This window comes from Scaptodrosophila lebanonensis, unplaced genomic scaffold (assembly GCF_003285725.1).
Source record: "Scaptodrosophila lebanonensis strain 11010-0011.00,11010-0021.00 unplaced genomic scaffold, SlebRS2 tig00000061-arrow-pilon, whole genome shotgun sequence".
NCBI lineage: Eukaryota > Metazoa > Arthropoda > Insecta > Diptera > Drosophilidae > Scaptodrosophila > Scaptodrosophila lebanonensis.
This window is the reverse complement of record NW_022060554.1, coordinates 6,482,618-6,510,580: the sequence shown is the minus strand read 5'-3', so window position 1 is coordinate 6,510,580 and position 27,963 is coordinate 6,482,618. Positions and strand designations below refer to the sequence as shown.

Sequence of the window (27,963 nt, the reverse complement as noted above, 5' to 3'; positions counted from 1 at the left end):
AACATTTATTGATCTATTTCACTTTTAAACCAAAAATATTGTTTAAATATCTTATTTATCTTATTTACAAGTAGACTAACGAATATCACAAATTTATACCCGGCTATGTTCTGTTGGTTCAAACAGATGTCATTAACATCATCATCTTTTATGAAGCCTAAAATAATTTAAAACCTTTTTCACCAGCCTTCAGTTATGCTTTTTATGTAAGTTGTTTTTTTAACTTATGTAATAATTACATTTTCTTTTTAAGTAATTAAAAAAATATTAATTCATTAAATAAAATAAAAATATTCAACCCGACTTTGATTCATTTACATTTCTATAAGTACTTATTACAAGAGTATATTGAGTTTAGGAGGAAAATTTAACAGGCACACAAATGTGCCTAGTAATAAGTATGTGCACGCTGTGAAAGTTTATTTCATTAATTAGATAATTAATTACTATACAATGCAACGTACATCGCTGCTATTGAGGCTCGATCGCTAATATTTCGTGCTATTAAAATTCGCGTGCTTCCTTTTAAATCTTTACTAGGATATTTTGTATTTTTATTGGATGGAGGAGAGGGGATGGCAGAACGGAAGTCGAGGCACACAACTTTAAATTTTCCACTTGTTTTTTTCCGTGCTAATCGCAAAAAGCAACACAGTTTATTGCTATCATTGTACGATTAGCAACGTGTGACGTTTTTTTATGTCTTTGCATTATGTCTATACAAAATGTTTTTTTTTTCGGACAAAAGTGAATATGTTTTTAATGGTTACTACAAACACGAATTAATTTATTGTGTTTCAATATGTATTTGTTTTTAAGCGTTGTTAGTGCTTCTTCATTACAGTTCTTTGATCTCTACAATGCCACAAAAGTATGCATATTCCAATTAATTAGAAGAAATTAGACACAACAGAATAATAAATTTGAGCAGCACAACAAAAATACATAGTTGTAGTATTAACAACAACAATAACAAAAGACAGGTAGCAGGTATTGCTTGCTCTTCAAAGGCGTCGGCAAACATGAAATGCATGCAATTTATTTTTAACTATGTATAGCATGCATAGACCAAATGCATATAGACACATGTATGTAAATATGCAACGATTTAAATACGATGTGCATAGATAATTTGGTAAGCGTTTTCGTTTTCATTTTCATTTGCCTGAGACGGAAAATTCTTAATGGTAAATGAGCAGAGAATCGAAATCAAAGAGGCACACGCACACAACCAGCCTTTGAATCATCATATTGAATGCAGCGACAAAGCGCCAACACAATACGTCATCAGTAGGGAGACCCACAGCTGCGCATACGCAAACCATACAGCAGCCGTAGCCGAAGCAGCAGCAGCAGAGGCAGCGTCGGTGGCAGCGACAGCAGCAGAAGCAGCAGCAGCAAGAGCACCAAAGGCAGGCAAGTAAAAGTCAACATGCCAATGCTGGCAGCCGTCATTTGTACGTGAAACGCGGCCGCGTGCGGACCGACGAGAAACTGAGAAGAACGAAGAACGAGCGGGAAATACAAGGCAAAACGGGAGAAATATCTCAGAATCGGAAAAATTTACGTGAAAGAAAAGTGAAAATGTGTGCGCGGTTTTCCTAGATGTTGTTGTCTGTGTAAAAAGAAGAATCAAATCAAAAAGCAAAAGCCAATTGTGAGTGTGAAAAGCTGAAAGGCCGAAAATACAGAAAAAGAAAATATACGAAATGAAATGTTGAAAATATAATGCTATTTTTGGAATATATACGATTGCATTGGAAAAATTTGTTCAAGTGAATTTTCTCAAAAACAAAATACTGGCAACATTAAGATGTAAATACGTATGCATACTAAAAAGTTGTATTGTGTGCAACAACTTTATGTTGCTTTTACAAATCTTTGTGTCTCGTAATTGTTGTTTTTTAAAAAGCAAAAGTCAAAAACATGTGGAATGTTCTGAAAGCAAACAAAGCAGATAGCAGAAGCGAGAAGCCCAAAGCGGAATGAAAACAATAGTGCATGCAATAAACGAATATTTAATAATAACAATAATAAATAGGAAGAGATACCATATGAAGAGAGTTCTTAAGTGACAAATGTTTAAAGAGTTTTAAAAAATCATTGATTTGTGATAGTAAAAGAAATGCTGAAACAATATTTCTTTCAATTGAATCACGCATACTACATCACAAATCTTCTTTGTAATAAAAGCATTTACTAGGAGTGCAAAGGAACATTATATGAAACATTTTGTTTAGGTGATCGAAATCAATTACAGAATCGATATCTAGTAACTCTCAGAATCAGATAAAATGTTGTTATTAAAATATTAATATCTAAATATTATATAGTATATAATGAATTTATAAATAGCGGGCAAGCAAATGAAGTCTACTTCACATAAGATTCATATGTAAATACGGTGTGTTAGGAAATGTTATGACTAATAACTATAGGTAACAATTTCATATTGCGTTTTATATATGTACATATTCGTATATATTGCAATAGAGCGGGAAGACATCATGTTTGTTTCGTTTTGTTTTTGTCTCAAAATACATTTGAATGTTTCTCATATTACGTAATTGTGTAAAATGTTGAAATATACTGATGAATGATTGATTGCTTCATTGATTACACCATGTCAGGTATTCTATTAGGAGTAAATGTTTGGCCAATATTTCAAAGATATAATTTTAGAGCTTCAGCTCATATTCCTTCATTTGAAAGCAGAAAAATATTTCCTGCGTACATACGTTACATATTTGACCTTTTGCCTGATCATTCGATCTTGCTGACTCGAGGTCTGGCGATGAATCATCTATTTGTTTCAAAATTGGAAAAATATATAATTTATTTATTAAATATAAGTTAGTTTTGTATTTGCATATTTACCGGCCCAACACTACATCATATTCAGAATTCTCGGAGAATAACTCTACAAGGATATTTTTGTTTATACGAAATCCGTTTTTTAATTACATTTTAAATCCGTTTCGATTCAATACTATTATTCGTTAAGTTTTCAAATACCATTAATAACAGATCTGTTTTATCTTTTTTTTAATCGCACACGCATACTTTTTGTCTTTGCATTAGCTATAGTTCTTGTTTCGAAATGAAAATCTGGCCCTTTAGTTTTTTACTAGCGTTTGTTTATGTTGTCGCTTTGTTTTTGTTTTTGTATTTCGAATTTTATTTTTGTGTCATGCGATAGGTGGAAGCATTCGTATGGGGTATTAAATTACAAGACACCAAAGTGCGCCCGAACCAAATCCACTCACGCACACACACACACACACACATATTCACGCGTGTGGTATATAAATATACCGCCGTAGATATCAAGTACAACTATAACAGCAACAAGAAGAAGAACGTCGGGCAAAGCAGAACTCAGCCTCGCGTTCATCGCCGCCGTCATCTGCTTGCGTGCGTATCCAATAGATGCGAAACAATATGCAAAGCATGGCAGATACATGTGTAGATAGACAGAGGCTGATCGAAACGAATGCGAAGCTACTAGCACGATTATGTGTGAAAATAAAGACGACGCTGTAATTAATTATCGAATGATGGAAGGAAGTTTGTGTATAAGTGTGGGTTTCCAAGAACGTTGGCGAAGGTGTTGCTTGCTCCCAAGTGCTGGCTAGATAAATGCTCCCATATGTAGGATAAAAAGTATATGTATTTAGACGACTTTTCTGTTTGTTTGTTTATCTTTCTACCGCCACACTGAAAATCTTTTAAGCCGTATTATGCATTTTTAAGATATACATGCATCTGGCCTTAATTCCCAATTGTTGTTGTGTTGCAGCCGAAAACATTTTGGTCCCAACATTGTGAAAGAATGTCCGCCAAAGCCTCGCCTTCCAACTCCCGCGATGCAACTGCAAGTGTCGGGCCCTCGGCTGCAGTCAGCGTTGGCACTCCAAGCGTCGTCGGCGTTCAAATCAAAAAGGAATTGCCCAGCGATGAGATAAAGGTAAGTTTGTAGAGCCCTGATGCGCAAATGAATAAACCGAGAAAAGTCGCAAAAAATTAAACCAAAATTTCGTCTCATTCTAACATTTTATTTTTATTCACGCACAAGCAAATTATTCTATAATTAATTGCTGCTGTCAACGAAACATTTTTAAGCAGTATTCAATAACAAGGATATAAATATATTCATATGTGCATGCACAGCACAAAACACTCGTAAAAGCAATACAAAGCGAAAGCAAATGTATTATAGTAAAATATATTGTATATGCATTTGACTCTGACATTTTTTTTCCGCTTCTCAAGTCAATGTTGTTTTATTATGTTTTATATATTTTTTATTTGTGGAATGATTAGACAAATTCATAATGTGTACTACTATTACGCATATAATTAGTGGACACAAGTTCGAGGTAGGCAAACTAATCATTAAAACAATGTTAAGAAAACAATTTCATTTGTTTTTATTTCTACTTATAGAGGACATTCAAAATTATATATATCTATGTAAGCAGAAGTATCACAGACTATCACTATCACAGATAGTTTTTAAATGGGTATTCTATGGACATTTAATATCCAGAAATTAAATTCCAATTAATTAAATAAAATAACTTATAATTAATAATCTTTTTTATTCACTTCCGCTAAACTAAATACTTAAAATTTTTGCACTGGTGAAATACTGATATACATGTATAGCAAATACAATATATATTGTTTTTTTATCTTCTATAATAAATTCATATATTCGTACGATGTTTTATAAACGGTTTTTGAATATTTTCCCCATTATGTAATTATGCTTTTTATGTTGGGCGTATTCATTTACATAGAATACTAGACTTTGGTTGATTCGATTGTTTCTTTAATATTTTTTTTATTATTGGGATTAAAAATAAAGGTATACACAGCAATTCAATACATAAAATGTAGTATGTTATTGAGAATTTAGTATGTTGTTATATCCCTCATGCCCACATCATATGCTTCTTATACCGATTATGGAAAGGGCGATGAGGATATAAGTACTCGGTTTATGCAAAGGTTGAGGTAACAGGTAGAAGGCAACAAATCTGATCCCATAAATACATATAGGAAGGGTTTTATCTTAAAGACAACTACGTGTAAGGCGTGAAATAATAATGAAGTAATTTACTGTCAGAAGAGTGAGCGCTATTACTATGAGAAAGATATTTAACGAAGAAAGCAAGTAATAAATTTTCATTCTTTTCCGTACATTTTAGACATAACGGCTATAAACTTATATAATGACCATGGATGATTTATCTTAACAGGAAAATAATATCTCATTGAATGGTTTAGGCGTCGGAACATGGTATTAATTTTTTTGGGCCCGGTGAATGCCGGATATGCAATATGCGTAGTTTTTTAATTCATATATAATTATTTCGCTTCCAAAATTTCCATAATTTAATACCACACGTATAAAATTAACAATTAATTAAATGAAGCATATGAATCGAACGTGTAGTAGATAGTATTCATGTTATTTGAGTGTTCGATCGAGAGTATGTGATTTATTCTGAAGGATTGGTGTTTTTTAAATCTCTTTTGATGTATGGTCATGTATTTGAACATGTTATTTTATAAATTGCTGAAGATCTGAAGATGCTAAATGTCCTCAAATCGGATTTCCATCAGCCAATAGAGTTTTCTGCTTATAGTATATCATACGCATGTTGTATATACAAGTAGCTTAGAAAAGTTCAGGAAGATTCGTGTCGTCACATTTTTTAAGTTCAACTGAGCTATAGCTAGTTATTTTTTAAGAGCATGGTCATAAAACTAGCAACCAAACTGGCAGTAATCATAGATTGTGCTTCTCATTAATCGATAGTGGATGTATTCAAGTTATCTTACAGCCAGCTGGCTTAAACTACTTGTACAAAGCTATTTGCAAACCACCAATGAACCACTTCATACAAACATAAGTCCAAATGAGCATAGTACAAACTCATTAGTATCCATTTACCTCAAAATCTTAAACCATAATGCAAGTGATACGACATGAGCCGTTTCCAGCTAAATGATGGACGAGAACCAAGAACGCCAGCAATGCTCTGTTCAGTTTCGGTTGCATGATGAGAGCATTTCAAATATGCAGAAGCATTGTGTGTTGCGACTCCGACTGCGACTGTTTCTGTCTCAGTGTCTGTCCGTGTATGTGTTTTTCTGTATGGAGTTCGGCAGATTTGGATTACAAAATTCACTGAAACTTTGTTACACCCTCCTCGCTGCGGCATCGCTCCATTGCGGGCCACATTCACATTTGTAAACGGAGAGCTGGCGATTACGCCAACTTTGTATGGCTGAAAGCTGAAGCATAAAATGTAATATTATATTGATAAATTTTTATAATCATTTTAACGAGTGAGCAACAAATGGCCACCGACTGTTTGCATCACTGACCACTCTCTATCTCGCCCTATCTCTCCCTATCTCTCTCTCTCTTTCTCTCTCTTTCTTTCTCTGTCTATTACTCTCCGTATTTTCTGTGTGGTTGTGAGCAAATGAGCAAAATTAATTTAATGCCAGAGACCCACGACAATAACAACAACAGCAACAACATTGTCGTTGTTGTTTTTGCACGTGAAATCGGATCGGTAAATTGAAATTGTAGCCGTTTGCTTGCAGTTGAGCAAATGATATTATTAAACAGAAAAGTATTATAATGAATGAGCTGGGTTGGGTTTGGCTTGCCATGACTCGTTTTGGGTTCGCTTTCTGGATGCCTAGTTGGCTGGATGGTCTCTGCCAGCAGAAAGCGTGGATGGCTTTGGCTAGCTAAAAGATTCTCACTGGCCGCCTCTCTGTTCTATATACTCGTAGGTGTATGTATGCATTTATGAATGCATCTACAGCGCTACATTCTGAAGAAAACGGTTCTAAAGATTCAGTAACTTTGACCTATACTTTTTGGAACCATGGATAACATTTCAACCACATTTACATTTCTAAAACCCTGGAGAAATTGTTATTGGGAATTGTTTGTATGAAAGAGTTTGAAAGAGTTGTTCTCTATGAAAAACTTAAAATTTGAACAAAATTATATAAAATGAACTAACAGCATGCTATTCAGGAGTTTTTTAAGGTAATTTTTTTACATCTTTGGTTACATTATTGGCGATTTAGTAAGGATTCTATTCTTTTTTGCAAATATAATATAGACAATGTTCACCGTCGATAGTTTAGCTTCCCAACAGTGAAAGAATCCATTAAATCGGTCTAGTAGATTCGGAGCCTTTTCAATTCAAACAAACAAACATACAATCAAATGTTTCCTCTTTATATTATTATTATAGACAATTTAGATGATTTCAGTTAATATTAAACTTGAAATATATTTAAAACAATAATAATAAAGACATATTAAAAATACTCATCTTGGTGGCACAAATTCCTTCAGATAAACCTTTTATTAAAACACCGACACACGACACTCGAAGATGATTGCTAAGTGACAAACTTCCTATGCATGCTTTGTTTTTGGAAGACTACGACTGATGGATCTTCTTTAAATTATAGCTGCACAAATAACATGATTTAATTGACTGCTAACAAATTAAAGATAAATATAAATGCAATCTGTCTCATCGTGAAATGTATTCAGAATGCTAGGGCTTCTCACAATATATTTTATTCCCCAAATGCTTGACTCTTAGTGTGATTATCGAATCGTAAAAATTGCTGAGCATATGCCATGTTTCAATTGCGTGTTTGCGACGGGCAATTTTGATCTTATAGTACATATTTATACTCTGTAGAAGTTGAAGTACAAGATGTCTGGTCTCACTTTATTCAGACCACAAGAGTATATGCCAATAAGGCATTTATATCTATGTATATAAGGTGAACAACAACTGTTAACTTCAAAACATATATACACAGTACATATGTACGAACATTTAAGATACATATGCCATTTTGGTAGTTTGATACATTCATTGTCGTTTACATAAAAAATAGTACCAGCCCATATTCGATACCATTATGCCCCAAAAAGTATGCCACGCTTTTATAAAAATATCAATTAAAAAATTGAAATCAACACGCGCTGCTCTCTGGCAGGCAGCTCGTGTCATAATTACAAGCTGCATTTGCTACAAAGACACAGCAAATTTAATGGCTAAGAAGAAAAAGAGAGCTGGCAAAAATACACGCACACATCCATACACAATATAATTAAACAACAACATTAACGCGCTCCATGGGTGCTATTCGATAGGACTGTGGAAATACGATACGCTTCAAGGTTTCCGCCTGACAACGATGGCATCGACGATGACGACCAAGGCGTCCAAAAGGATATGAGTGCAACAAAGGAGCGAATGAGAAACACAACCCATTTGGACTGAAAACGTTGTTGGGCAAGGTCGAAAGGTGGACAAAATTTGAACAGTCGCTTCCTTGACGTATTTATGAACATAATGTGTACACGTAATGCAGTAAGTGGTAGTACATACATACATAGGTACATACTCGTATGTATGCACCTCCAATTACTGGCTATTTGCAATGAATGGGCTGTATTTAAAACATTAGGTAGTGTAATTTGTACTTTGCACACCGTGTATGGGTAAAAGAGTGCACTAGTTTGTGCGAACGTATGTAACACACAGAAGGAGGCGTTGAATATCCCCGAAAGGTTATATATTCTTGATTAGTATAATAAGTCGTGTCGGTATAGCCATGTCCGACTAAACCAACGCAAGGCTCCCATCAAGTAAAAGAGATACAATAATCACACATGGTATATAGCAAAGCTTCCCCTATCTCTACGCAGATCAAGTTTGTGTTTTTTGTGATACACCCCCACACTACTTATATTTTGTTTAGAAGCTAACTAACTTTCCTTGTTCTTGGGCTTAATCAGACGAATCGATATAAATTATTGAAATCAATGTTATTATTAATCAAATTATTTAAATTGAAACTACTTAAATAAAAATATTAAAACAAACATACAGATATATATTCAAAGATTACAATTATAATTAGAACTTTTTTTAGAGATGACCCATCCTGAATAAGAATGTATAGTTTGAGGGGTCTGAAACGTTCTCTTCTGGAAGTTACAGACATTCGTATACTCTTCTAGCCTATGGGTTAGTGGTATAGTATTACAAATAATAAGGAACTTCTTATATTCGCAAAAGCGTTAAGCCTACTGTTAAATAGTATAATTTACTCTACAATACTTTCTGTTTTTAAGGGCAGATAATAGTTTATACATTTATTTCGAAGTGTTGAATTGCGTGTTAATTTGATTGAGGATGCAAGGTAAATTAAAAATCGACTAAATCCTAATTTGTAGTTAATTTTTTCCTTCTTTCGAATCAAAATATGGCGACTGTGACTAGGCAGGACTCATATACTAACACACATGAATTACAAAAAACTTTATTTAATTATTATTGCAGCTTAAAAGTACCTTTAAAAATGTTTAGAATTTGTGTTTAAAATTTAATGTATAATATAAGTAGTATAAACAAACGTGTATACGTTGGAAATAATTTGTAAATTTTATAGTACGATGTATTTTCTGTGTTAATGAAATTAAAATACACATTCGTAATTCTATAATAATTATTGTGGCAGGTAAAAAATAAGCAATAGATAATTTTTTATCTCTTTTTACTTTTCGCATTATTTCTATTCATAAAGGGCTGAACCACAATCCAATGGTCCTCATGATTAGTCAACTCTGTGCAGTTCTATAAATAATTAAAAAGAACACGAGGTCATACAGTTCCCTACTCACACAAACGCTCAAACTCACGCACTCAGGTTCCATTGCAAAACAGGTATATTGAGTTACACACACAATGACACGCAATGCCGATGACGATGGCAGTGGCAGCCGGTACCAGGCAGCATTCAGGGCTCATTTCCTGACCCCGACTTCGACTCTCTGCAGCAGCAGCATCAGCAGCACCAGCAGCAGCAGCAGCCGCATGATGAAAAGAGGGCCATCTCAAATGTCGCCGCATGGCAGAACTTTAATAACAACACAGCAGATTAAATTACAAACAAAATAGAATATGATAAATTCTACACAAAGCGGCAGTAAGTGCAGAAGGTAACTTGAGTCACCCTGTTAGAGAGCGAGCGCATCAGTCACACTCGCCGTTGCCGCCCGCGCTCTGTAGTTGACAGTATCTGGCTGCAGGTGTGGGTGTGAGCGTGCGTCCATTAGTTGGAGTGGAGCGACAAAAGCTTAAATTAAAATAACGTTAAATTAATTTGAGCCACTGGGAAAGCTCACGAGTGCTTAGGTTATGTGTGCCTGTGTATGTGAGAGAGATTTAGTTGATCCACCATCTATGTACTTGCAACATTGAGAAATCTACGAAAGCTTTGATTATTCAAATGAAAGTTTTGGCTTAAAGATGTTGAAAATCTATTCGCAAATCGACCATAAGACATTATGATAGTTGCTTTTTCCCTGCCTAATATAACAAAACTTACCTAAGTTTTTGTTGAATCTATAAGTTATTCTCCAAAAATGTATTTCATACGCACACGCTAGAGTCGAGCGGGCTCAACTCTTAAATAACCTGTACCCACTCCCACAAAAAAAAAAAAACTAAAATAAATATATATTTTAAAAAATTAAATTAACTTAATTAAATAAATCAAAAAATCACAAAAAATAAGGGACTTGGGAGATACTCTGGATACCAAATTTGGTTATTCTAGGGACATGGCTACAACGACTCGGCTTGTCACCCTGATCAAGAATATATGGATATACTTTGTGGGGTCTGCCACACTTCCTTCTATGTGTTACATACATTCGACCAAAATAGTATAGCCTTTTACCCTTTGGGTACATGGTTTAAAAAGTGTAAGACGTAAAGACGAAAAGTTGTATATTAAAGCAAAGATAAAAGGAGCTTAAATAATAATAAAAGTTAAAAATACTAGTTCACAAATCGAATATCTCAATATCTCTCTCTTATTGCCACTTCAATTCTTATCCTTTTCGAAGGGTCATTGTAATCTAATCCATAACCCATTAGTCTCTGTAGCTCAAATCTGCACAAACCAATACACACATTAAGGCACTCAAATGCTTACTCACATACTATATAATTTGTATGTATAAATGCACATATATGCATGTACATATGTACGTATGTCAAGCTGCCCATATCTGATGTACATTAAAATGAAATAAAATATTAAATTGCAAAACAGCAACACATCGACAACTGAAAATTCACACAGAGGCAAAAAACCCAAGTATGCCATGTAAGAATTCAAAAGAAGGACGCGCGTCATTCAATCCTGAGCTATCGATATTCGATTACAACAAACTAAAAACCGACTGACTTTGTGAGCACACATACACTTAAGCACACAAACATACCTACACACATGCGTATAAGCATACGCTGGGCCGCTGAGAAAACTAGCGTAATTCTAGAATTTGTTGCCATTGGGTGTTGTTTTTATTTTTGGGGTGGTGGTGGTGGTGTCGGTATCGCCGGCGCTGTCACCGTTGCCGTTGCCGTCGGCAGCGACTGAGGCCGCAGCACCATTGGGCTGGCTTGCCATGTTCGCCTGTGTTGCAACTTGATTTAGTTTAGTTTGGCATAGCTTTAGCACAAGCTGCGAGAAGTGAGCAGCGAGCAGCCAGTAGCAGGCAGCACCACAGTTCAGTTCAGTTTACTGGGTTCAGGGTGAGTTATTATAAGCGTATTGTGTTGCCATAGTCGTAGTCGTTAGCCATTGCCATCGCTGTCGTCGTCGACTTCGTCTACTTTACATTATTCTATTAGGTTTCTTTTGAGAAATTGTAGACATGTATTAATGTGGCCGACTCGGGTAACAGCCAGGCCAAGGGCCTCAGTCTATGCATGCAGTGGGGTAGGGCAGGCTAGTGAGAAAAAAACAAGACTCAGGTTGGGGTGTGGAGCAGGGAAAGTGGCTTGTTGCACCAGTGGTTGAAAATACATAGGTGTGGGAATTGATCTAGGCATTGATCCAATAGATATATGTACATACATAGGAGCCAGACTTTGACTGAGGATTACCGTGTTCCCGAATCACATAGCTGTGATATTATTTACAATAAATATTTATTCACATTATTGTATTTGCAATCTACAAACAATATACATACACCTTTGATAAAGTGTACGTAATTAAAACAAGTAGAGAAGCTAAAGTTGGGTGCCCCGACTTTTAAATGTTCTGTACATATGAGTAGAATAATTATAGAAATTCAGAAAAAAATGTAAAAATTGAAAAAAGAAACGAAATTTTAATATTAAAAAAATGGTTCTGATTGATTATCCCTTATTGGGTATTCAAACTAAAGTTAAGGGTGTAAACTGCACAGTTTCATAGGAATTGTTTCTATGCAGGATAGAGTTGGGCCAAAGCAGAAAAACCACAACAGGGAAGCGGACAGACAGACAGGGCTAAATCGACTCGTTTACTTTGTGGGGTCTGCCACGCCTCCTTCTGCCTGTCACATTTTTCACCTCCTGCAAACCTCATATTCTCTTGTACATTTTATGTACAATTTATTTTAATAACATCAGACATCTGTAAATAAGCCTAGCTTGTTCAGACTCACTTTCTGCCCTTACTGCCATAGCCAACTTCGACAACCACCATTACTATCCTACCACAATCAGATCAATATTACAACACAAAGTCCCTAAAATAAAACTTACTTATTTGGATACCTAGCCACAAGAATGTTACTGGAAACGAAACAGCAGATTCTTTTGCAAAACTGGCCACATCTCTTCCTCTTATTTACACCCCAACTACAATTCCTCCGACATAACCCTAGCTCTAAACAAGAGAGAACGCTACAGTCGAGCAAGCCCGACAGTGTAATACCCTGTACCCAGGTAAACTTCCGTCACTGAGTTAAATGCGAACAAAAAGAGGAAGAAGAAGAGCGAACTTGTTGCTGCAGTTTGGGGGGTTGTACTGTAGAGAATTTGTTTCGCTAATAACTTTTCTCAGAATTTACCGGCTTAGGTAGCATTTGAAATGTGGATGCTATTGACGAAATTCTGTAGCGGGGGAAGGGGGGAAAATTACAAAAAATAAAATAAACTCGTCCTTTCTCGGACCTAGGAGAATCTGGATGCCAACTTTGGTTATTCTAGCTTTTATAGTTTCTGAGATCCTTGCGTTCATCCAGACGGACGAACGGACGGACGGACATGTCTAGATCGATTTCTTTCGTCATGCTAATTCAGAATATATATACTTTATGGGGTCGGAGATGCTTCCTTCTGCATATTACATACTTTGCACAAACCTAATACACCCTTTTTACCCTACGGGTATAAACAAGTAAGAGAATTACAAAAATAAAATTTTGATCGATTTTAACTTTCTCGGTATTCGAACTCACGTAAAGGGTGTATAATTGCACATATACAAAGCAATTGCGTCTATGTGAGTGTATGTATGTTTATGTGCGTCTATTTGTGTCTGTGTAAGCATGTTCGCAGTCAACCAAACAGCAACATCAACAACAGGCGCGGGCAGCGCTGCAGCAGCAAATATATTTATGGCTATAACTTCTTGTTAAATCGGTCTATCATAGTGAAACTTGACATACGGACACATAATAACTAACTGGGGGTATTTCGAAATTCCAAGAATTACGGGAGTTAGAGAAAATCGCGATTTGCGGGGGAGAGGGGGGAGGGAGGGAAATTCCAAAATATACATTTTCTGCGTATTCACATAAGGCATCTGGGCATAATAAGGCATTTGGTGTTCCTAGGTCTTATAGTCTCCGAGATATAGGCGATTATACGAATGGAAAATCGGGAAAACCCCCATAGGGGGAAGTGGGGGGGGGGGGGAAATAAAAAACTAAAACAAACTCGTATAGAATACACACATAAGGCATCTTTGTGCAAAATTTGGTGTCTCTATCTCTTATAGTCTCTGAGATCCAGGTGCTCATACGGACGGACAGACAGACAGACAGACAGGGCTAGATCGACTCGTCTTGTCACGCTGATCAAGAATATATATACTTTGTGGGGTCTGCCACGCCTCCTTCTGTGTGTTCCATGTGCACTCGCACAAAACTAATATACCCTTGTACCCTTTGGGTACAGGGTATAATTATTTTACTCTAAAACAAGCGTTTCGATTCAACCAAACATCCTATTGGTACCAGCAAAGCAACGCCGATAATTGATCTCTCCTTGACCTGTACAATAACAATCCGCAAAACCTCCTATGAAGAACAGAACAAATAAAACTTAATAGAATTCGCCTTGGACATATCGCATTAACACACACACACATTTCATGGACCAAACTCTATCTAAACACTGCCATTTCTGCAATAACGCGCTAATAAACATTGCACATATCCTCACCTCATGCCCCACACTCCTACCAAATAGATTATCTATTTTCTCAAACATTAACCCCATCACTTTAATTGCAAACCCATCAATACATAACTCCAAACTCATATTTAAATAATTAAAAGCCACAAACATTTACTACAAAATCTAAGCCCAATCCCCATAATTCTCTTCTGTTAGTTTTAAGATTTTAATCTTAAGCTAGCATTATATAAATAAATAAATAAAAATAAAAGCCTAGCTACTAGTACTGCTGCCAGTCGACAAGCTGTTTTAATTTGTAGAGCGAGGATGTCACAATATTTGATTATTGATGCTTAAATGCAACATTGTTACTGCACATAGAACTAATTTGTTGGCGTGGCTTGCCATTTTTATTTCGGAAACCGCTGAGCATAATGTCCTATGTGGACGCTCGTAGTCCCTAAACTACACGAGTTTATTTTATTTTTTTGATGTTCCACTCCTCTCCCCCCTACAGAATTTCGTCAATAATGTTCACGTTTCGAAACCTGCATAAACCAAACTTGACACACGTAATCAATACACAATTATTTACTTTTCTATCAAATCCAAATCTTTCCTCCGAATCGGTTATTAGCGAAATTATTTCACTCCAGTACTGCGTCCACAAACTGCAACATCCCAAGTTCGTCAATACCGTCCACATTTCAAAGCTATAAACTTGGTATGCAGACTCTTAATTAAAATGAAACATTGAAATTTTAGTTAAAATAATAATTTATGCTCTCGATCAACAGAAAAACTCCAACAAATCCAAATAGTTCGCCATAATAATGAATGTATGTGGTCGACTACATATTGCGAACTTGTTTTCTAAAGATTTACACTATGGCTTGACTGACTAAAATCATGTTGAATAAGTTGTTAGCGTAGCCTAATATGACTATAGCTAGTGTTAACGATTTTTAAATGGTGTTAAGTTGGACATCTTCGAACGATGAGTCTAAGACCAATAAAATTGGAATTATGCCTTTTTGGAACTTTCCTTCTTACTACAAATTGAGAAAATGAAAATAAAATTTGCCAAATGATATAGACCTATGGTTGTGAGAAAATTGAACTAATTCAAGAGAAATGTTGTTTGTTTACGACATTTTTATACCAATATAAAGAATGAAAATACATTTAGAAAAACTTTATTAATCATACTAATAATTTTTTAAAAATATGTAGCATCACAGATATATAGTATTAATAATTTTGTTTCTACTACCTTCAGATCAAAATCGACAACTAAACTTTTCTCTTAGTGCACTATATTCTGTACATTTTGCACAGCCACCGGTTCAGTCAGTTCATTACGATTCATAATAAATATGAAAATTTGATATGTTTTTGTAAGTTGAGACTTTGAAAAACTTGAAATGCTCGCACAGTCAAAATGAAACGAAGCGAAGGCAAATCAAATGTACAATCTGCAAAAATGCTCGAGAAATAATTACGAAAAGTTTTGTGCTTGTACGAAGCAATAGCAATGCTAAATACTTTAGGCAGAGATACATACATACATATCTATGTATTTACCATATGTATGTATGTACATACATATGTACGAATAAGATGCTCAGCTATTTGCACATCTATGTACAGTATGTATCTGTGGATGCCAATGCAGTCAGCCAGTCAGTCAGTCAGAACTTCCAACAAACAGTTCATTTGCGTGGCAAAAAAAAAAAAACAAATAAACAACAACAAGCCAGAGAGTACGATTTCATTTTTTAATTAATTGATTTTTATTCGCATTTCGGTTTAGAATTTCAGCGCTTGCAATGAGTAAGAGTTTGAATGTCTTTGGCATGGAGGCTGTCGGGCTGTTGGTATGACGGTCGAACCGACAGAGGACAGTGTAAGACAGGACAGGGTGGGGAAACCAGCCGGTCTAGCTAGCAGCTTAAGCAGAACGCACAAATCAGAAATTAAAAACCGAACATAAATTAACAGAAAAGTGATATTACGAGCCAAAAAAAAAATAAAAAAGTGCACATTACGGGCGCATGAGGAGATGGCGACGAATCAAAAGGTACAAATGATACAGCAGTGGAACACCAACAACTCAACGAGCAGGCGGCCAGCACGCAGCAACCAGCAACATGCCTCCAGTTACCGCCAATCGGATTCTGAAGCTGAACTTGAGCTAAGCGTGTGTTGTCGGGCAGTCAGTCAGGCATTGAGGCAGTGAGACAGTCAGAGTCGCTCTTGCAGTCAGACCCAAAGCCTGTTCGGCTTTGGCGAGGTCGCACCTGAGGCGTGTAATCGATACGCGAGCAGCCGGCAAAAGATTTTTATCGGGCGAATTGTAAATACTCTTTTGGCAGTTAGAGTGAGAGAGGGTGACTTGAAACTTGAAAGCAGTCGGTTACTGATACCCCAGTGAGGCAATGATGATAAGGGAGGGCAACGGGCGGCATGGACAAGGGGCTCAAGCGAGCGTGTGAGCGCTTTGAGTGACTACCGAGTGGCATGAATGGGCAGCGAACGGAGGGGCTCGAGGCCAGTAAGATTTGTCAGCAAGTTGGCAGCGCCGCTTAATTTGCAAGTTGGGTGCAGCTGGAGGTGTCTTGTTGCATGCTTGGTGCTTTTTTGTCTCTCGCCATTCGTTGAATTGTTTCCATTGTTGTTGTTATTGCTTGAATAGCAGGCCTTTGGCTGCACTGAATTCTAAGTGAAATGATTCATAGTTGACGCTTAAGAGATCTCTACAGATGGGTTTCTCTATGAATATGTATATGTTCATAAACATTACATTAATCGTATTTTGTGGTCACATATCGATTAAAAATATGATAATTACAAAGTTTTAAATAAATGTATTAACTATTTAACAAAATAGTTGTTGCTAGAGAACTATATATGACCGTCGTACGCATTTAAAGTAAAACAAGAGAGAATTTCATGACATTTCATCGATTGGAAGTGAAGTTATTGCGTTTTAAGCGTCAGTATGTTTGTGTTATTGGTGCGAAAATGAGCTTCGAACAAAGAGCCAACATTGAATTTTGTTTTAAAATTGGTAAAACTTTTACCGAAACGTTTCAATTGATGGAACAAGTTTATGGCGATGATTCCCTATCCCGTAGCAGAGTGCACTAGTGGTTTCAACGTTTTCAAAGTGGTCTTGAGGACCGAAAATTCCATCGAAACTGTGCGTAAATTCATCAAAAATCAGCCGAAATCATCATTGAAATTGATGTAAATGGGATTGAACATCTCGACCGAAAATTGCTCAGAATCCAACATTAAAGACCAAAAATCACATTTTAACCTTTAACCACTCGCCGTATTCACCTGATATGGCACCGTGCTTCTTCTACCTTCTCTACCACTTCTACCTTTTCGGAAAAATGCATTTGCCCATTAAAGGAAAGCGTTATGCAGGTGTAGAGGCCATTCAAAAGGCTTGCACCGGCATACTGGCGGCCATACCGGCCAACGAGCTAAAACACTCGTTCGACATGTTGTTCGATCGTGCAAAAAGCTGTATTGAAGCAGAAGGAGACTATTTTGAATAAAATAAATTGATTTTGCCGAAAAACCATTTGTTCCTTTTTTTTTTTTTTTTTTTTTTTTTTTTTTTTTTTTTTTGTATATTTACTTGTATATATACTTTGTGGGGTCCACGCCTCCTTCTGTGTGTTACATACATTCGCATAGAACTAATATAGCCTTCTACCCTTTGGGTGTTAAAAATGTTTATTGCTATATGCACAACATAAAATAAAAGTTTGCCAAGCAATATTCCACACTTAGAATCATTATACTCTGTACATGAATGCAGAATTTAATGAATACGCCAATTTTAACGCTGCACTAGTGAGCGTGTGTACAGAATAGAGTTGAGCCCAAGCAGCAACGACAGCTGCGGGCAGAGCTCTTTTAAAATTGGCTTATCATCATTAACCTTTGCATACGGACACATGCTCTCAGTTCGATTAAATCATGCATACCTCAGTTCTTAAGGTGTGAATAATATTTGCTGTTGCGCTTTAAAATCTTTAATTTTTCAAAAATGATTTTAATTCTATTTAATTTTAATTATACCCTGTACCCAAAGGGTACAAGGGTATATTAGTTTTGTGCGAGTGCACATGGAACACACAGAAGGAGGCTTGGTAGACCCCACAAAGTATATATGTTCTTGATCAGCATGACAAGCCGAGTCGATATAGCCATGTCCGTCTGTCCGTCTGTCTGTCCGCCTGTCTGTCTGTATGAACGCAAGGATCTCCGAAAGTATAAGAGCTAGAATAACCAAACTTGGTATACAGATTCTCCTGAGACCGAGAAAGGACGAGTTTGTTCATTCACTCCCACTCCCCCCCTATTAACGATTTTCTATAACTCCCGTAATTCTTGGAATTTGGTAGTCACATTAGGTTAGGGATTATATATCCGTATACCAAGTTTCATTATGATAGAATGATCGGAAAGAAATTTATAGCCATATAACCAGGCCCAATGCACACATACATACATATGTACGAGTACACAAACACGCATAAGGCACGATTCTGATGTAAATGTAAATGTATGTATGCATGCATGGAATATTTTATATTTAATTAGTTAATTAATTAAATTAATTAATTAATTTAATTACTTTTTTGTGGGGTGGTACAGGGTATTTAAGAGTTGAGCCTGCTCGAATTTAGCATTCCTTTCTTGTTTTTTTTTTTGGTTATATATATATAAATGTATACCTCGTATATTTTTATGTTATAATATTGACAGATATTTGTCAAACACATAAATAAATAAACAAGTAAAAAAGCTAAAGCTGAGTGTCCCGATTATAAAAATTGTTGCCATATAAAGTCCACACGTTCATTATTATGACGCACGACGTTGGATTTGTTGAAGTTTTTTCATTGATCATATGCATAAGTTATTATACTCTGTACATGAAATGTACAAGAGTATATTAGGTTTGCGGGAGCTGAAAAATGTAACAGGCAGAAGGAGGCGTGGCAGACCCCACAAAGTATATATATTCTTGATCAGCATGACGAGACGAGTCGATCTAGCCCTGTCTGTCTGTCTGTCCGTCTGTCCGTCTGTCCGTCTGTCCGTCCGTATGAACACCTGGATCTCAGAGACTATAAGAGATAGAGACACCAAATTTTGCACGAAGATGCGTTATGTGTGTATTCTATACGAGTTTGTTTTATTTTTTTGATTTTCCCCCCCACTTCCCCCCTATGGGGGTTTTCCCGATTTTCCATTTGTATAATCGCCTATATCTCGGAGACTATAAGACCTAGGAACACCAAATTTTAGTCCCAGATGCCTTATGTGAATACGCAGAAAATGTATATTTTGGAATTCCCCTCCCTCCCCCCTCTACCCCGCAAATCGTAACTCCCGTAATTCTTGGAATTTCAAACTAAAATTTTGGAAATACCCCCAGTTAGTTATTATGTGTCCGTATGCCAAATTTCATTATGATAGACCGATTTAACAAGAAGTTATAGCCATAAATATATTTGCTGATGCAGCGCTGCTGCAGCGCTGCTCAAGCGCTGCTCAAGCGCTGCCCGCGGCTGTTGTTGATGTTGCTGTTTGGTTGACTGCGAAAATGCTTACACAGACACGAATTGATGCGCATAGGCATACATACACTCACACAGACGCAATTGCTATGTAAATGTGCAATTATAAACCCTTTACGTGAGTTCAAATACCGAGAGAGGTAAAATCGATCAAATTTTTTTTTTATTTTCTTAATTTTTTTTATTTTCTATAATTATGGTAAACATATGTACAGAGTATTTAAAAGTCGGGACACCCGACTTTAGCTTTTTTACTTGTTTTTTAAATGCATCGTGCATTATTTAATCAAAATTTTAATTTTTTGGCAGTCCAAGTCAAGTCAGTTCTATTTTAAGGCGAATAGTGCATCACAATAATGAATGTGATGGGAGATTTTGTTTAGGGGGCCCAGCTTCCCCATTGCATACGCCCTTGTATATATTATACAAGTATATAGCTTGTTATTATTAACTTTTCAGTCTAGGTACCCGTTCTATGAATATGAGATTCTCTGTCATCGAACAACATTACTATATAACATTGATTTGAGTCTAAAAATGCCGATATTTTATTTTTGAAGCCAAAAAAGAAACCCATGTAGGTCATACAATGAAATATATGCAGATACTGTTCAGTTACAATTGTGATATTGAGTTATTGAATGTTCGTATATTGCGGTTTATAATACAATTTGTGTTCCTTTGAACGACTTCAAATTGTGCCCTTCTACAGTTTTCAATTTATATGTAGGCCATATCCGTTCATATGAGCCCAAGGAGCTCAGAATATACGAGCTAGGATAACTAAACTTGTTATTGAAATTCTCTTAAGTCTAAAGCAAGCAAAGCTTGTATTTTGCCAATATTGCAAAATTATGCAATTAAGTATATTATTATATACCGATAATATCAGGCTTCCCATTCGCATTAATCTGACATACATATATACATATATGAGTAAAGTCTGCAATTTTCTGAAGTCGTTCTGCGAATCTGTGAAGCTTACCCCATCATCTTGAAATTCCCATGACACTGCCACCACATGCATAAAGCCGACCAACCAAGTTGCATGGATGGCTGCCACAGCAACAACAACAACAACAACAAGAAACTGACAATTGCGATGACAGGGCTGCCTGGCGACAATTTGGATGCTGGAGCCAACACGCCGACTTTAAAAATGACAATTTGAATGTAATTTGATAGTGGGGGCTTTATACTACATATGTATATCTGTGCAGTTTGGTAGCCTTGTGTGAAATTTTCGTGCATATCTTCTGGTTTTGTCCATTCGTCTCTTTCGACTGAGCGCCTGCGAATACCGCGAAGCATACGTACAGAATCAAAAGTCGCAGCAGTTTTGCGACTTGGGCAGCCGCATGTTGCTTGATCTGTAAAAGTATATGCACCACACGAGTGTGTGTGTGTATGTTTGTGCAACGCATTGCCAGAATGAGTTTAATTTTAAAACAGTATTGTATACGAGCATATGGAAAAAGGCGACACACGCCCCAGCACAAATGTATTATATATCAGTATCATGCCCGGTCGTCCCAGCCGGGGGCCTCCACTAGCAAGTCGTCTGCTGCTGCAGCTTGCAAAGTCATATCCCATTGCAGCAAAAACAAGAACCATAACAGCAGCAAGGATTATGGGCATCGAACTTCCCTCCCAGTCTATAATGAAGTTTTTTCTTCTGCCTGTGTGGCGATAGGTGTGAGTGTATGTGTGTCTGCCAAGTGATATGCTTGTATCTGTTTAAAAGCAGCTTTTCAACAAGTTTGAACAGTGTTATTGATTACATTGACATCATGACAACAACAACAACAACAACAATATGAACAGCTACCATGCACGCATGTCCGTTGGTTTAATTGGAAACATAATGAAATGACAATTTTTGAGCTTATTTGACAAGGTTACAGGTCAGCAGACACAATGGAAATAGTTTCTTTGAACAAAACTTGTTTAATAAATAAATGAATTCATGATATTATCACATTTTTAAGTATTTATGGTTAAGACACAGAAAAAGAAAACTGTATCTCTGCTCTTTAAAACGACCGTACGATTTAATTTGTCGCTTAAAGTTGTTCCAAGAAGTAATGCTGTGTGGCATTCGATACTTTATCTTCGTACTTTTTTTAGTAAGACGCATATCAATATTACAGTAAAGGTAAAGAATTATTTTGATAAAGGCGTGACTAACATTATTGTTTAAAATGTTCGTTGTTAGAAATCGTTGAGAAAATAGACTGCAATGTAAATGTCCAGAACATATTGTCTGTTGTTGATTTTCGAAACACGAGATGCAAACGAAACAAATTTGCTGTGCATGTACCTAGCAAGCTGTGCATATATCGCGAGGAAAACAATAATAATAATAAGATAGAACGCTAAGTTCGAGCAAACCCGACAGTGAAATACCCTGTACCTCCGGCGCGGATTTATATGGGCCCATAGTAGAAGAAATAATAAGACGAAGAGTTAACTTGATGCTTGAGTTTGGGGGCGTAGTCCTGGAGTGAAATTGTTTCGCTCAATCTTTTCTTGGAATTGACTGATTTGGATAATTGGATTTGGATATTTGTATATTTTCTGATATGGAGTCAGTATTGGCGAAATTCTTAAGCGGAGCGAGGAAGGGAAAATTGAAAAAAAACCTCGTGCTGCCTGGATATTAGAAGAGTCATAGCAATCAAGGCGGGACGTGTAAGACTAGATAGTAATTACTAAGTAGAATGAACCGATTTGGATGAATTTTAAAGCAAAAGTATTTAACTTTATATAGATTTCGTGTGTTTGGTTCATGTAACTTTTGAAATGTGGGCAGTATTGACGAAATTCTGTACCGTGGAGAGGGGAGAGAATCAAACAAGTTAAAATTACTTGTATAGACTAAAAAAAACAGAGAGACATACGGATGGACATGTCTACTATATGTCATTACTCTCGTCATGCTAAGAATATTTCTACTTTAAGGGGTCGAAGATGCTTCCTTCTGCCTGTTACATACCTTGCACAAACCTATTAAGCCGCTTTTACCCTACGGGTCCAACATATAACTAGCGCCAACGATTACCCGTTTGGACAGGTGGAATGAATTCCCTCCAAATCGTAGAATCCTAGTGTTAGTGTATATTGTTTTTATTGTGCGCGTTCTTAAGTTTTGTATTCAAAACTATTATATATAAAAGTATTAAAATCGAACTTCTATTGTGATATGTGATGGAGCTATGTACATGGCTATGAAACTATGGAACCGATAAAAGAACAAACTATAAATATAATAAAATATAGTTTTTATTGTAAGGCATGGCTTGGTAAGGGTTTTTAATTTCTGCGCATATAAAGTGGATGATCTTATGAAAAATCGGATAAGTTATTCTTATAATACAAGTGTTGTAAAATGCCTAACAACTATTAATGAAGCAGATGATAATCTGGTGGATGAATTGCTGAAGTTACTGATAATGAACATACCAACATCGCTAGCCGTATAGATATTACGCTAGAGGTAGTTAAAATCTTAATTGCATTGATAACAATATAATGGTCTGTGTTAATGTGCCGACTATCGAGATTATATTTTAGACCTAAAAGACTTACTATTTACGAGTATTTCTTTAACTTGTGTATTGTGTTTTCGCCGTTTTGCAGGAATTTGCCGAGCACACAATGAACGAGCTGTTGGGCTGGTATGGTTTCGAAGGCGTTGATCGCTTGGACCTGTCAGCTAAGACGTCGCGTCTTTTGCAGAGTGCGGCGGCAGCAGCGGTGGCCAACCAGCAGCAGCATCAACAACAACAGCAGCTATTGCTGGAACGAAAGCGGACAGTTTTGGCCCGGAGCAGTCGCAACTCTCTTTATCACAATAACAACAACAATATAAACAGTAACAACAACAACAACAACAATAGCGCTCGAAAGCCCATCAATTTAAATTGCAATAGTACGACGCCCTCGGATCATGACACCCGCAGCTCCCGCGAGGATGACTCCAAGAGTCCGCATTCGATTGGCAAGGCTACGGCGATGACAGTGATGACTGGCGTGGGGGCGACGTCGACAACGACGGCGACGACGACGACGATGAACACGGAGGAGAAAATAGGTGCGTAAAATCCGCTCAAAATCATTAAAAAATTTCCGAGAGGTTGCAACAACTTCTGATGAAATTCGAGATACTAGCTCAGCCAAAAATGGACAGGCAGCGCATCGAAACGACCTGTCGGCAAATGCAACAACACTTGGTCAAACCCCGCTTCATCCCTAGTCCCGGAACATAACCCCACTAGCTAGCACAATTTTTGCCCCGCCTGCCTTTGTATTATTCCTTTATGCCTGCAATTCGATAAGTTCGACTTCTACCAGCCCGAGTCTGGGCCCAGGCATCAGCTTCATTACGCAAACTTGGCCAACACACATACAAGACTATAGATAGGGAGAAACAGGGAGGAAGGTAGGTAGGTAGCGGCAGAGGCAAAACAGGCAGACGGGCTGGAAACTTTGATAACTTTTCATGAATTGTTCGGCAGCAGTTTTGGCTGATGCTTTTGCATTATCGAATAACACATTCATTAAATATGGCTTACAAAATTCGAAACTATTCCAGGAATATTTGATTTGTATAGTAGGTGAGCTGAAATGATTTGCATATGGTGTGCAGAGTGAGATTACACATATCAAAAGTTGGGAACAATTATATTTCAATTAATCTTTATGTGTACTACGAGTGGTATAGTATAGTATACTAGCAGGTCTTTAATAGAGTCAACACTGTCTGTCAATGCATGTCCATCAATTATACAATTAATGCCGATCATTATTGGCATAGTGAGGCCAGTTATTGGGCAAATATAGGTATACCAGTGGTAATAGAAGTCGGCATATCCTGCAAAATTAAGAACAGAAAAGAATCGGAAAATAAGAAAGGAACGCTGGATTCAAGCGGGTTAAACTCTTAAACCACTCCCTCATAAAATGTTTAATTATTTACAAAAAATAAAATAAATTTTATTCAAGAAGTGTGCAATTACAACAGTATTTATTTACATCAGAATCGTGTACAGTACAGAATTAAGTCAAAGCAGCGGACTTGGGAGAATCTAGATATTAAGTTCGGTTATTATAGCCCTTACTCTTTTTGATATCCGTGCGTTCATACAGACATGACTCGTCTTGTCATCCTGATCAAGAATATATATACTTTATGGGGTCTGCCTCGCATTCTTCCGTGTGCTACATATGTATGTACATGCGCACAAAACTAGAATAGCCTTCTACACTTTGGGTACAGGCTTTTGGTATATGTCCAAATATTTCTGGGGAATTAACACTAAACTCCTGTTTTCTGATAAATAACTTAGCTCGATGATACTAATAAGTTCGAATAATCATCAATTAGATCGCATTAACCGAAATTTCATTCCCAAACGCATGACTCGTATGCATCGTAAAAGAAAATACTCAATTTGAAATATCAGACAGAACTGTATGAAAAACCTTTTTACGGGTCCACTCCGGGCGATTTCCAGGTGCATTCCTGGATTAGGTACAATTTCATCAGCATTACTGCAGCTATACTGCATTCTATCTTAGGTCTCTTCAAATAAATAAATAAATAAATAAATAAATAAAGAAGAAATCGTTGATCAAAATTAAACAGATGTAATCATTTTTATGAGCTTCTCGGAAATAATGTTTCATTCATCTCGACCATATTTACCATTATTTAATACTTCTAATTTTTCATAGACTACAATAACTGCTGCTGGTGCCATCGCCCCATAGCGGAAAATGCGCCCGATTACTTGACAAGTAGCGATGGACCGCGTTATTGCTCGGAAAGCTGCTTTACCCAGAGTCGACGCGCCTCCTTCAAGAAGGCTAAGACCTGTGATTGGTGCAAACACGTCCGTCATGCTGTCAGCTACGTGGACTTTCAGGACGGTGCCTCACAACTGCAGTTTTGCTCGGAGAAGTGCCTCAATCAGTACAAGATGCAGATCTTTTGCAATGAGACACAAGCCCATCTCGACATGAACCCACATTTGCGTGATCAAGCTGCCAGCGGAGATAGCACATCTCTCATAACGCCCGACCTATGGATGCGGAATTGCCGCAGTCGTTCCGCTTCGCCGGCTTCAACCATATCCGTGTCACCAGGCCCACTTCTCAGTGGCAGCATTAACAATTGCCACAGCAACATTGCACTAAAACGCAGCTCGCCCAGCGATACGCCGCCCAATCACAGCAAACCCCTGATCTCAGTGGCGCCCGTGTCCAAGCTGCTGGCACAGAAGAGTCCCAGTCACAATCACAGCTTGGTGGCACCAGGCATAGCTGCCTCTACGGGGCCACAAGTAACTCGTCATCATCACACCGGTTCCAAGCCAGGTCGTCGCAAACGTCCCCATCGCGGACCCACAGGTTCCGAAACAGTTGCCAGTTTACTGCAAAAGCAGCAACAGCACCACCTGCAGCAGCAGCAGCCACAGCAACCAGCAGCGCCTCATGGGCGCCTCAGTGCCAGCCCGCTGCAGCAGTCACTTGCATCCGCCGGTCCCCACTCTACGATTAGTCACTTTGCCGGTTCCAGCGTCCAGGATCTGCACATGAGTGTTCCCCCTCTATCCCCAATGATAGATCAGCAGCAGCAACAGCCGGGTGTTCCATCTCCCGTACAGTCCTTGATTCGCCCGTCTACCAATGGTAATGCATCTGTCACCACCAGTATACCATCCAGCTACTTTGCTACTCCGCCCAACGGACTCTTGCACCCCGGCGCTTTTTGCGCCCGTCCACCACTTCCCCATGGTTTCCTTCCGCCACCACCCAGCATGTTGCCCCGGGGGTTCGGCCCACCATTTGGTCCACCACCTCCTCCACCACAGATGCCACAACCTTTGCCACCGCAGCTGCACGAGATGCAGAGCGCTTTTGGTGCTCTATTGGGTACTGCTCCACCCGTTACCGTCATGGTGCCATATCCCATCGTTATACCGTTGCCCATACCCATACCAGTACCGTTGCCCGTTGTGGACTTCTACAGGGCACACTTGAAGCCCGAAGAGCGCAAACTGTTCGATCAGGAGCGGTCAAGGACCAGCCCATCTGCAACAAGAACAAGCACAGTGGATGCACCATCAGAGGAGCAGCCCCTGGACTGTACTAAGGCCAAAGTGGAGGATGAGAAACAAGAACAGGAGGAACCAGAGGAGAAACTCACACCAAAGACCCCGCCACCCCCATCGTCGTCGTCATGCTCTTCGCCAACGACAACTGATTCTCAGGGTGCCCATGACGCGCCCTCCCACTGCATCAATGTGGTGCCTGAGGAGACCTCACCACCACCAGCGGTAGCGACATCGACAGCCGTAGATGGGGCAGTAGTCGCGCAGTCGCCCGAGCAGGAATCCCAAAAGGTGCCCAAGCTGAAAATCACACGGCTGCAAACCAAACGCACCCTCATTCAAACCAAAGAGTCCGCCCTGTACCCAGTATCCGTCACTGGCACCACCGCCGACAACACCAACAATAACAGTAGCTCTGCTGCTGCTGCTGCCGAATGCAGCCGACCGCTGCGCAAGCGCAAACGCATTATCGACTGCGATTTTCAGAAGATGGCTCTCAAAGAGGCTGAACGTGCCGAGGGCACCGACAACAACACTGAAGAAGGTGGCAACAACCACAAGGATGACGAAGAGTGCAATACACACAACAACTATGCTAAAGTTAAAAAGTAACAGTAGCGGTAAAATATACATATACAAGTATAGTCTTTAGAAACTCTTAAAATTATTAGTATTTATGTAGTAGATACATATGTATGTATACATACTAGCATAAGTATGATCATGTGCATGTATTCATGTATTCAAGAGTGCTGAGAGGCATAAAGTACTAAGTAGCAAGTGACGCACAAAGTGCTGAAGAAGAAAAGAAAAATTGCACAAATAATGAGGATATGTAAATGGGAGCATATACTCGTATACTCGTAATTGCAGTATCTTGAATAATTAAAGAAAAATAAAATATTTATTATATCCCTACAGCCA

At 37.8% G+C, this 27,963-nt stretch overlaps 1 protein-coding gene across 1 annotated transcript; it reads left to right on the top strand.

Annotated features, from left to right (window-relative positions):
- The first annotated feature begins 1,493 nt into the window (after positions 1-1,493).
- Positions 1,494-27,963, top strand: LOC115624713 (sine oculis-binding protein homolog). Its single transcript, XM_030519536.1, has 4 exons — positions 1,494-1,657; positions 3,800-3,967; positions 23,564-24,017; positions 25,661-27,963. Exons 2-4 carry the CDS (start codon positions 3,833-3,835, stop codon positions 27,649-27,651), a joined length of 2,580 nt encoding a protein of 859 aa, XP_030375396.1. The 5' UTR covers positions 1,494-1,657; positions 3,800-3,832; the 3' UTR covers positions 27,652-27,963.